At 42.1% G+C, this 13,192-nt stretch overlaps 1 protein-coding gene across 4 annotated transcripts in view; it reads left to right on the top strand.

The window, feature by feature from the left end:
- The window catches only part of LOC126475223 (uncharacterized), a 179,072-nt gene extending 167,047 nt beyond the window's left edge, over window positions 1-12,025 (top strand). For all 4 annotated transcript variants that reach the window (XM_050102891.1, XM_050102889.1, XM_050102890.1 and 1 more), the window contains one exon: window positions 10,961-12,025. In XM_050102891.1, the coding sequence (XP_049958848.1) occupies window positions 10,961-11,379 (419 nt within the window). In that variant the 3' untranslated portion in view covers window positions 11,380-12,025. The remainder of the gene's footprint in view (window positions 1-10,960) is intronic.
- Window positions 12,026-13,192: the final 1,167 nt, after the last annotated feature.

Raw genomic sequence — 13,192 nt, 5'->3', positions numbered from 1 at the left:
ATGCTTACAAATCCAGAGCTGTGAAAGACAGACCGTGAGGACCATGGTAAAACACTGTATCTATACTAGGAATCATCCACCAATTAGCCAGTGTTCATGTAGGATGACTACATTGAACCTTACCTCTGGTCCTAGTGAAGAAGAAATATGGAACATGGCATAACGTATCTTTGTTGACTACCAATGACTGAACAAAAGCATGAAAACAGGTGTCTACCAGAGCTACCCATTGATGCTAACCTAGACTGCTTGAAAGGAATAAAGAATTTCTCAACTACGGACATCCAAACTGGCTTCGGGCAAATCAAGGTTGACTATGCTCAAAAACAAAAGACTGCCTTCGTAATTTCTCTATGGGTTCAGAGCACTCCAGCTACATTTGAATGTATGATGGACACACTGCTTCAATACCTTAAATGGAAGACATGTCTTTGCTATCTGGGTGACACTGTCATTTTTTAAAAGACAGTTGAAGGACATCCAACACATCCATTCACAGATGGGCATCATCCCCCAAACCCAGTCTGTGAATAGATTTCCCGCACCATATTATCACACACCCTTAATCCTCACAACACACACTAGAATCAGTGTGGCAGGTGGATTGGGGTAGGGATTGTCAGGTGGGAGGGATAGAAGGAAAAGAGGTGGGAAGGAGGAGGAGGGTTTAGGGAAGGGTAGTTTAAGGGATAGAGGGTTAGTTGGTAGCTCGGGGAGGGTGTCAAGAGCTTGCCAACAGTTTTGTATGTATTAGCTGATATCAATCCAGAAGTGAGAAGAAGAGGAAAAAGCAGTAATTTGGAAGGCATTGCAAATAATATGATCCAGTTTTCACTATAGTGCATAATATGGGATTTTTTTACAAGAAAGAAAGAAAGAAAGAAAAAATACCCTTGTGGTAGTGAAAGCTTTTTGGATTATACTATGTCCTGAATTGAATCCTTCTTTGCTAAGATCCATATGTGATTCCTAGTCCAGCCCACTGTTTTAATCTGGCCATTTTCTTCATTACAATGTAGATGACTGCAAGTAGCTCTGTTATACAGCACCAATAACATTAACTGATATCCGTACACTTGATTTTAAATGCCCCCATAATCAAAAGCTGCGAGATTGGATACTGTTAAGGCCATTACTATGGGAGAGAGTATTACTGACACAGTTACTGCCACGTCCATTATGATAGTTGTTGGAGATGATGTGTTGTGTACAGGCACTTGCCTGTCCTGCGGAGATGAAGTATTGCCATCTTTCTTAAAGACATCGCATAGTAACAGAGCACATAAGTTTGCAAAAATTCACAGTAGTACAGTTAGTACAGTTAAAAGAAAATGGACCATAAACAGTGTTGTGGGAAATATGTACTATACTGTTGGGGCGGGTTGATTCAAAGATTTGCACTATTGCTTGTTGGAACTGGACCATCATATTTAAAAGTGAGTCTTTTGTATCTGCCACTAAGTGAAAACTATGTCTTGCCGGACCACATGATGTTTAGTAGGCAGTCCCTGTTATTTTTCTATCTGTTGAAAACCAAATATGGAAATTCTTTGAGGTCTTGCATAAGTTTCAGTTCCTGTACATGTTGAATCTTGTCAGGGTAATTTTTGAGGATCATCTTAAGTGATCGTAAAACAGTGTTATTTGTAATGTGAATTAATCTTCAGATTTTGTACACGTGTTCAGCGTGTGCAGATGCTGCTAATCTTGTGTCACCGTCATATTATATTTTTGCACATCTTCAGTAGTTTGCTTTGGTCTTCCAGTTCTTTCAAGTGCTTTCAAACAGTGTACCATCTTAAATATTTTCATCATTGTTTTCAGTAAGAATAAGTAGTAGCCTCTTTCCGCATATATCATCAGATACAAATGGAAACTCCTGGATGGAAAAATACATAAAGAAGCGAGAGGCAACCAACCACCTACCTAAACAGGAATGGCGTGTGGCACACACCGATATCAGTGGCTTGAGTAAGGATAGATTATTATGGCCCAAGAAAACCATCTTGGAAATGGTAAAGCTGTTCTGCTGCTACTGTTGTAAGCATCTAAGGTAGTTAAAGTACTGTGAAACCATGAGTATGCAACAAGGTGTTGAAGATCCACACCTCATCACAGAATGAGGTGGTCAGAGGCTTGCTCGCCCTCTAAAGCAGAGTAGGTGGTGATAAATGGCAGCTCTGATGACAGAGTACAATGCTGGTGCAGGCAGAAATGTTGAGCAACACACTATTTAGTGCACATTATTGAATATGGGGCTCTACAGTAGGCAACCCCAAATGTTCCCAGTCCCATGTTGGCTGAACATCATCATCATCAATTTTGATTGCAATAGGCACAGGATAATCAGTATTATACTATGGATCAATGAAAACATGTTGCCTGGTTGGATGAATCACATTCTTTGTTACACCAAGTTGATGGTCATTTCTGGATACACTGCCATTGAGGCAAAGAGCTATACTAAACGTGTACCGTGCCATGGATGCATGCCATTGGAAGCAGTACAATGCCATGAGGAACATCCACCTAGGCTTCCATGAGACCTTTTCAGGTAAAATGTAATGTAAAGACTTAGAATATTTCTCAGCAGCAGACACTAAACAAGCAATTCTATTTGGAGATTAAGAAAAGAGACTGCACAGAAGTTTGTCGCAGAAATGTCTGACATTGTGGACTTTCAACAAGTGGTTGCTGCACTGTGACAATGCTCCTGTGCACACAGCTGTGTGTTCACCAGATTTAGCTCCCTTGGACTTCTTCCTTTTACGTAGGATGAAAAGGGACTGGAAAGCAAAGAATTTTACTGATGTCGACGATGTAAAAAGTTATGTCACAGTGATGCTTACTAAAATATTCTGGGCCATTATGCCATGGTCGAATGAAGTTCGTATATCTTTGAAGATCAAATGCACATCCTGACTTGCTACCAACTGAAGTGAAATTCCAGTTCTGCATGCTCCTGCATAAGGCGTGTGTCACATATTTTGAATACTCAACACAATTGGCCATTGTCAGTTGCTGTAACCCATAGTGGAAGATTGGTATACATCATCTTCAGCACTGTAATCTATATATTATTCAGGTCTACACCCTCTCCCTTCCAATTAAAATTATTGGGTTGTTTAGCAATTTCTGCGGCCTACCTGTATAGTTGTCCAGCGTATTCACTTCTGCCTGCCAGTACCTCAGTTTTATGGAAAATGAACCCCATGCTGCAGTGCATGTTCTGCAGCAGCTAATCCATCTGGTTCTCTCCTTGTACAGTTTTCCTTGTGTTCTTCTTCTTGTTTTATGGCCATTCTTGGTAGCACCTATGTACACATACCCACAGCTACACAGAATCTTACAAATTCTAGTGTTTTCCAGTGGTTTACATATGCCTGTGGCCAACATTGTATTCCTGTATTTTTTAGGCTGTTTTGTAGATTACAGCAATGTTCCATTTGGCAAGATCTTTCCTATGCCATCAGTGACACCTTTAATTGGCATTAATAAAACCTTGAATTTCACAGAAGCCTGTACATTGCTATGATATTTTCATGGTTTTCTTAACATTTCACGTGTGTAACACAACCAATCACATGTGTACTTTTATTTTTTTTCTGTGGCAGTACCTTACTGTTCTTGCAGTTGTAGGCAAATGTGGCGTTCAGGCAGTACAGCTGGCAGCCTTTTGCCCTCACACTTGAAGAAAGCTGGCAACAGCAGCATACAGAATGTAGATCTGGAGAGTAATGCTTATCTGTGAAGGCCTGAGTTCAGCTTACTGGGCAAGGATTTGCTCATTATTATAAATGTGCTGTCCACTGGTGGCTAGATTGTATGAGACAGAACTTCTAGTCTTGCTAAATTTGTTAGGGACCTACTCTTCTAGTCTTGCTAATTTTGTTAGGGACCTACTCTTCTAGTCTTGCTAATTTTGTTAGGGACCTACTCTTCTAGTCTTGCTAAATTTGTTAGGGACCTACTCTTCTTTTCCTAAACCCTACAGTGAAAGCCCTTCTTGCCACCAACTTCTCTGACCAAAATTCAATGTTCCTCACCCATATTGTACCTCTGTCCAACTGTAACCCTCCCTATCTTCTACCCTGTTAACTCCTGGCCACCTTTCTGCAATTTCTTATATCCAATCTTGCCTTGTCCTCTTTTTGTGTGTCCTTTACCAATAAGACAAACCTCACAATGGAGAAAGAACAGTCACCCACATCTCTAAGATAGCCTGTGATTTGATCATCCTTCCTGCAAAAGCTCCAGCACTGTCATGATGAACCACCGTGATTATCTGTCAGAAGGTATCCATCAGTTGCTTGCCTCTTTCAGCTACAATACCTCAGCATCATGGGTAAGGACGTGCTCGTTATTACAGATGTTCTGTCCACTGGTGCTAAGACTGTGGGGGACAAAGTCCAGCATATCCTCCAGTCATTACTCAAACCCTTTGTTCCATCTCAGACTCTCTCCCCCAAATCCATCTCGCATCTTACCCCAGTTACATCTTGCACATGCACATGCTTCCTAAAACCCATAAACCTAAGCATCCTGGGTGCCATATTGTTGCTGGTTACTAAGCTCACATGATAAAGAATCTCAGTTGATGATGACTAACAGCTTCTACCCATTGGCTCCGTCCTAGCTTCCCATATAAAACACACAAACTATTTATTTCATTGCCTATCAACCACCTCTATCCTTAAACATTGGATATCCACTTGGCACTCTCCTATGCCATCTTGTTCATGATGAGTTGTAATGAGGAAACCACCTTAGCCACCCAACGTCCTAAACCCCTTGTCTGGGTCAGAGTACTCAGAGATACTTTCATGATATGGACTCACAGGAAGACATCCACACCCCTCATTCTTCCACTAACTCCTGTCAACTTACCTTATTCCTCCTCAATCCAATTCGCTGCCATCTTGTATACTGACCTATGTCACTCTGATATTTCCATTAAAAACCTCTGTCCACATCAAGTCCACCAACCATTGGCAGCACCACTGTTTTGAAAGCTACCATATCCTCTACAGTAAAACGGCTTTTGCAGCAGTCTGGTCACCCATGTACAGCACATATTCCTAGCCCAGTATGCTGAAGGTCATACTAAGTTCTTCACAGGCAGACACAGTCCACAAACAAATTGCCCATGTCGTATCTACACATATTAGTCCTCCAATCACCCTCACGAACCAGCTGCAACACACCTCCTCTATTAAGCAATATCACCCCAAACTTCTGGAAACTTTCACAAAATTCACATTTGACGGTGCAGTCATTTGGCTGTAAGTGTTGCAACAGCTGTATGTGATACAGTTTCTGCAGAATCTTGCACACAGTTGGCTGCCTTGCATTACGTGGATTTCTTTGGGCTAGGAAGGAATACATATTGGACGCTCTCAACTGTTTCCTCCGTGACAGGTGGTCACTCAGAGCTTTTCCTTACAGAGGCAGCCAGTACCTTTGAACTATTGATAACATCACAGAATGTATTGGTGAGTTGGTGGCTGTATGTTGTACTGTGTTCGGAATCCATGCTACACACTAGTGATGGATTCTGTCTTCTCATATTGCAACATGCAAAATGCTTTCTGTTTATTAGTCGCCATTTTGTGAACTGTTACCACTCTGCCACCTGATGAATCAAAAAGGAATGATATAAACAAAACTTTAAAGTGTACTCGTTCGAATGGATATTAGTACAAATGGGAGGCATTAAGTATTTGAGGCTATAAGATGTCAAAACCCAATAAATCATTTGTTAACCCCTCTGTATATTCAAGGAACTGAAATTGTTATTATCTCTCAGGTTTTCTCAGCATGACTCACTGAGTGCTATTATTGTTGTTGTTTCTGCTGTGTGCTGTTACTTATACTCTAACCAGACAGTGAATACACATAGCAGCACAACTTGCACCACTTGAAGAAGCCGACTAGGTTGGTCATCAAAATATTGTGCATAAAATGGAAACAATATCTCAGTTGAACTCCTGGAAACTGCTGAAACAGTTACCTCTGCTGACAGTGAAAGTATTATAATCAAGCCTAATTGAGAAACTTCAACACTTGTAAAAGTAAAGTTTTCTTGAAAATTAACAACTAGTTTTCTGCAGATGGACTGTCACTGAAGTTGGATGAAAGACACTGCATGTAGTTAGTTATACACTGAGGTGACAAAAGTCATGTGATACCTCCCAGTATTGTGTCAGACCATCTTTTGCCTGGCCTAGTGCAGCAGCTCTATGCGGCATGGACTCAACAAGTCATTGGAAGCCCCCTGCAGAAATATTGAGCCAGGCTGCCTCTATAGCCATGCATAATTGCGAAGGTGTTGCCAGTGCAGGATGTTGTGCATGAACTGATCTCTTGATTATGTCCCATAAATGTTTGATGGGATTCATATCAGGTGATCTGGGTGGTCAAATCATTTGCTTGAGTTGTCCAGAATGTTCTTCAAACCAATTATGGACAGTTGTGGCCAAGTGACATGACATTGTTGTTTGGGAATGTCAAGTCCATGAATGGCTGCAAATGGTCGCCAAGTAGCTGAACATAACCATTCCCAGTTAATGATCTGTCCAGATGGACCAGAGAACCCAGTTTATTCCAAGTAAATACAGCCAACACCATTATGAAGCCACCACAAGCTTGCACAGTGCTTTGTTGACAACTTGAATCCATGGCTTCTTTGGGTGTCACCACACTCTAACCCTACCATCAGCTCTTAATTAAAATTGGTAATTACTGACCAGGCACAGTTTTCTAGTCATTTAGGGTCCAACTGATATGGCCACAAGCCCAGCAGAGGCACTGCAGGTGATTTTGTGCTGTTAGCAAAGACACTCTAGTGGGTCATCTGCTGCCATAGTCCATTAATGCCATATTTCACTGCTCTGTCGTAATAGATTCATTCATTGTATGCCCTACTTTGAATTTTGCTGTTATTTCATGTAGTTTTGCTTTTCTGTTGACACTGACAATTCTACACAAATGTTGCTGCTCTCGGTCATTAATTGAAGACCATTGGCCACTGTGTTGTCCATAGTGAAAGGTAGTGCCTGAAATTTGGTATTCTCGGCACACTCTTGTCATTGTGGGTCTCAGTATATTAAATTCCATAATGATTTCTGAAATGTAATGCCCCAAGCGCCTACCTCCAACTACTGTTGTGCGTTCAGTGTCTGTTAATTCTCGTCGTGCGACCATAATGATGTCAGAAACCTTTTCACGTGGATCACCTGAGTACAAATAACAGCTCAGCTGAAGCACTGCCATTTTACACTTTGTATATACGATACTACCACCATTTGTATATGTGCATATCACGTATTCCATGACTGTTGTCACCTCAGTGTATGCTGCGCTGTGCCTGATCGAATCATCCTAAATAAAGCCTCAGGATAAAGCAATAAATGGAACAAAATATTTAAATTCTGACGTGTTTATATTGATAATAATGTGATCTGGAAGCCACATGTTACGCACTTTCTTACACATGTGAATTCTGCAACTATGTCACCATGGATAACAGCAAATTTTGGAAACGAAAATGTCAAAAAGATGATTTACTTCTCTTATTTTCATTTCACCAGTGCCTCATTGCATCATTTTGGTGGCACATCATCAGCCTGGAAGAAAATGTTTACTCTTTTATGAATTTTGTTCATAATAACCATACAGCAGTTGGAAAGTAACTGTAACATTCATAAACACTATACTGTAAGGGGCAGTGACTATTGCAATCCACCACTGCACCTCATTCTCATTTCACTTAATAGCAAAGAGATTACACTTACGATCTGGGCAACATATGAATAACTAATTGACTAACTGTAGTGCAGCAAATGAAGATGATGTGACTTACCAAATGAAAGTGCTGGCAGGTCGACAGACACACAAACAAACACACAAAATTCAAGCTTTCGCAACAAACTGTTGCCTCATCAGGAAAGAGGGAAGGAGAGGGAAAGACGAAAGGATGTGGGTTTTAAGGGAGAGGGTAAGGAGTCATTCCAATCCCGGGAGCGGAAAGACTTACCTTAGGGGGAAAAAAGGACGGGTATACACTCGCGCGCACACACACACATATCCATCCACACATATACAGACACAAGCAGACATATTTAAAGACAAAGAGTTTGGGCAGAGATGTCAGTCGAGGCGGAAGTGCAGAGGCAAAGATGTTGTTGAATGACAGGTGAGGTATGAGTGGCGGCAACTTGAAATTAGCGGAGATTGAGGCCTGGTGGATAATGGGAAGAGAGGATATATTGAAGAGCAAGTTCCCATCTCCGGAGTTCGGATAGGTTGGTGTTAGTGGGAAGTATCCAGATAACCCGGACGGTGTAACACTGTGCCAAGATGTGCTGGCCGTGCACCAAGGCATGTTTAGCCACAGGGTGATCCTCATTACCAACAAACACTGTCTGCCTATGTCCATTCATGCGAATGGACAGTTTGTTGCTGGTCATTCCCACATAGAATGCGTCACAGTGTAGGCAGGTCAATTGGTAGATCACGTGGGTGCTTTCACACGTGGCTCTGCCTTTGATCGTGTACACCTTCCGGGTTACAGGACTGGAGTAGGTGGTGGTGGTGGGAGGGTGCATGGGACAGGTTTTACACCGGGGGCGGTTACAAGGGTAGGAGCCAGAGGGTAGGGAAGGTGGTTTGGGGATTTCATAGGGATGAACTAAGAGGTTACGAAGGTTAGGTGGACGGCGGAAAGACACTCTTGGTGGAGTGGGGAGGATTTCATGAAGGATGGATCTCATTTCTGGGCAGGATTTGAGGAAGTCGTATCCCTTCTGGAGAGCCACATTCAGAATCTGATCCAGTCCCGGAAAGTATCCTGTCACAAGTGGGGCACTTTTGTGGTTCTTCTGTGGGAGGTTCTGGGTTTGAGAGGATGAGGAAGTGGCTCTGGTTATTTGCTTCTGTACCAGGTCGGGAGGGTAGTTGCGGGATTCGAAAGCTGTTGTCAGGTTGTTGGTGTAATGCTTCAGGGATTCCGGACTGGAGCAGATTCGTTTGCCACGAAGACCTAGGCTGTAGGGAAGGGACCGTTTGATGTGGAATGGGTGGCAGCTGTCGTAATGGAGGTACTGCTGCTTGTTGGTGGGTTTGATGTGGACGGACGTGTGAAGCTGGCCATTGGACAAGTGGAGGTCAACATCAAGGAAAGTGGCATGGGATTTGGAGTAGGACCAGGTGAATCTGATGGAACCAAAGGAGTTGAGGTTGGAGAGGAAATTCTGGAGTTCTTCTTCACTGTGAGTCCAGATCATGAAGATGTCATCAATAAATCTGTACCAAACTTTGGGTTGGCAGGCCTGGGTAACCAAGAAGGCTTCCTCTAAGCGACCCATGAATAGGTTGGCGTACGAAGGGGCCATCCTGGTACCTATGGCTGTTCCCTTTAATTGTTGGTATGTCTGGCCTTCGAAAGTGAAGAAGTTGTGGGTCAGGATGAAGCTGGCTAAGGTAATGAGGAAAGAGGTTTTAGGTAGGGTGGCAGGTGATCGGCGTGAAAGGAAGTGCTCCATCGCAGCGAGGCCCTGGACGTGCGGGATATTAGTGTATAAGGAAGTGGCATCAATGGTTACAAGGATGGTTTCTGGGGGTAACGGATTGGGTAAGGATTCCAGGCGTTCGAGAAAGTGGTTGGTGTCTTTGATGAAGGATGGGAGACTGCACGTAATGGGTTGAAGGTGTTGATCTACGTAGGCAGAGATACGTTCTGTGGGTGCTTGGTAACCAGCTACAATGGGGCGGCCAGGATGATTGGGTTTGTGAATTTTAGGAAGAAGGTAGGGGTGCGGGGTGTCGGTGGGGTCAGGAGGTTGATGGAGTCAGGTGAACGGTTTTGTAGGGGGCCTAAGGTTCTGAGGATTCCTTGAAGCTCCGCCTGGACATCAGGAATGGGATTACCTTGGCAAACTTTGTATGGGGTGTTGTCTGAAAGCTGACGCAGTCCCTCAGCCACACACTCCCGACGATCAAGTACCACGGTCGTGAAACCCTTGTCCGCCAGAAGAATGATGATGGACCGGTCAGCCTTCAGATCACGGATAGCCTGGGCTTCAGCAGTGGTGATGTTGGGAGTAGGATTAAGGTTTTTCAAGAAGGATTGAGAGGCAAGGCTGGAAGTCAGAAATTCCTGGAAGGTTTGGAGAGGGTGATTTTGAGGAAGAGGAGGTGGGTCCCGCTGTGATGGAGGACGGAACTGTTCCAGGCAGGGTTCAATTTGGATAGTGTCTTGGGGAGTTGGATCGTTAGGGGTAGGATTAGGATCATTTTTCTTCGTGGCAAAGTGATACTTCCAGCAGAGAGTACGGGTGTAGGACAGTAAATCTTTGACGAGGGCTGTTTGGTTGAATCTGGGAGTGGGGCTGAAGGTGAGGGCTTTGGATAGGACAGAGGTTTCGGATTGGGAGAGAGGTTTGGAGGAAAGGTTAACTACTGAAATAGGGTGTTGTGGTGCCAGATTGTGTTGCTTGGAATTTTGAGGTTTTGGAGGGAGTGGAGCTGGAAGTGGGAGACTGAGTAGGTGGGAGAGACTGGGTTTGTGTGCAATGAGAGGTGGTTGAGGTTTGCTGGAAAGGTTGTGAAGGGTGAGTGAGTTGCCTTTCCGGAGGTGGGAAACCAGGAGATTGGATAGTTTTTTGAGGTGAAGGGTGGCATGCTGCTCTAATTTGCAGTTGGCCTGTAGGAGGATGCAGTGAACAGTCAAATCACCTTTGTTTTTTTTTTTTTATATATATAAAGTCTGACACTGATTGATTGTTGTTTGTGAACCATACTACTGCTGTTTATAAGATCTGTATGTAATAATTTAGTACCTAATTCCACATGATGCAGTCTGTGGAGTACAGTGTGTCAATGCAGACATCACACTATCTTTTTGAATCATTCTTCATGCTGATGAATATATTGCTAATTTGTGTTGGGCATGTTGTTGCAGGCATTGTGCTACTTGAAGATGTTCTGGAAGGTAATGATATAAAACCACAACTAAAGGAGCACATACCTGAAGAAATACAATCACTGCTAAAGACAGCAAAACTGAAATATGAAAATATCATAGAAAGACATTTGGGAGTATCATTATCAGTCGAGATATGGACTCGCCTACATCCTCTGCTTTTACCTCTTGTCTGCAGTCACATGGCCACATATCATGTGCCACTTGTAAGAAGTCAATTTGGGCAAGCGCGGTGTGGTGCAGTGCAGGCATCTTCTACTCATGTTGAGTACTCAACTATACGACAAATCATGAGAACTCTCCGAAGCTTTGAAAAAATGAGAAAGGTTATAAACCATCTTTGTAAGCGGCATGAAATTCCAATTTCAGCTGTACATAATTTTCAGAGCTACTTTTAAAAAAAGTATTAAGACATTGGAGGCATATTAGTTCCTTTGTTGTTAGTGAATTTGTGACTGCTTGTTGGTGTATTGTAAGACTGTTAGCGTAATTCATTCCTTAAAATGTGTTTATGCCTGTGACATCTCTGACTAGCTTCACAATAGTACTGTCTTTTAAATGTATCTTCTCTGATGGTTTCTTGAATTTTATTTGTAACTTGGAGGACAAAACACCTTTTAGGTGCAAATATTGGTATCATCACTTGTTCCCCGTAAGTCATAAATGTATTGTCTCGTGATCACAACCAAAGCTCAATATGTATTTAGAGCAATGATCTTTTCTACTCAGTATTCTTATTTTTGGTTTGGAGCTATTCAGGGGAACCTTCTATTATTGTTTCCAAAGTGAGTAGTCATCCACGACCAAAGTTGCATTATTATTTTTACAAGTAATATTTACTTGCTATACTCAGAAGCTTACTTTAATTGTATGAAAATGTAACACTAGTAATTCTAAGAATCCTATTTTAAGTGATAAAACTGTTTTGAAACTGATGTCATTCCAGTTTAATTATTTTGATTACATCAGCTATTTTAGTTGCTAATGTGATGATACTTTTTGTTTGTTTTAGCTTGTATTTGATACAGCCACATTTCCTTTTTTGCAGACTAGGGATTTCTATTTTTTAAATAAATATATTATTTAATAATATCATTGACATTCACTCCCACCTCAAAATAGACCATAAAGTGCTTTGTGTAACTGCCTTGTCATCACGTGGACATAGATGCAGAGTGCAGAATGTCTGAAAATTAAATGGTAAATTTCCTTGACTATTCAAAATATATTATAATTTAAGATTGCAGATTTTGTAACTAATCAATGTTTCAGATTCTTTATAGAACATAAAGCTATTACAGAGCCATTGATTTAAAAATACTCAAACAATGGAAAATCCAGGGTGGAATGTAAAAATATTATGAGAAGGAAAGTTGTTACCATATAGCGGAGATGTTGAGTCGCAGATAGGCACAGCAAAAAGATTTTGACACTGGAAGCTTTCGTCAACAATAGACACATACACGCACACACACACACACACACACACACACACACACACAAACCTGTAGTTACACTGGCAGTGTGGTTCCAGTTGCCAGAGAGTGCAGTCGTTTGTGTGAGCGTGTATGTGTGTCTATTGTTGACGAAGTCCATCGACCGAAAGCTTTAAATGTGAAAGTCTTTCTGTTGTGCCTATCTGCGACTCAGCATCTCCGCTATATGGTGAGTAGCAACTTTACTTCTCATAATATTGCTACCAAAATACTCGGTATTTTCACTTGTTGTTATTTCATCACAAAACCAATGTCCAAACATAGGTCACAAAAAGTTTTCACAGGCACAAGCAGCAGTAATTACCTCTTCAGTGACTAAAAAGTGGTGGATGGGGATTGGAAAAAGAAAATAATCCAGGAGGGGATGGTGGTAGGGGGGAGTGGATGGGGAATCACAACAGACCATTGTTGTTCGGAGCAAATAAGACTGTAACCTATAGGCATAAAGCATTTGCAAAAAAATTAATAGCCTGTCAGAAAAAGCATTCACATGCACAATCAAGGAGCTGATACTGGTGTGTTTGCCGGTTAGTTTGTAGCCCTTCTCCCTTTCCCTCCCCAATCACTATCATCCAGCTATTCCGCTAAGTGTTTTAAGGGTAACCCCAAAACGTTGATATTGACAGTACTGCCACTTAATTTATTCAGCAGCCTTCTCTGCCTCCTCCATCCTAAACAGGTGCCTCTGCTCATTTATAGGTTAGTGTTGAAATAA

Source organism: Schistocerca serialis, chromosome 4 (genome assembly GCF_023864345.2).
Source record: "Schistocerca serialis cubense isolate TAMUIC-IGC-003099 chromosome 4, iqSchSeri2.2, whole genome shotgun sequence".
NCBI classification, from domain to species: Eukaryota; Metazoa; Arthropoda; class Insecta; order Orthoptera; family Acrididae; genus Schistocerca; species Schistocerca serialis.
This window is presented reverse-complemented; position numbering and strand designations above follow the sequence as displayed.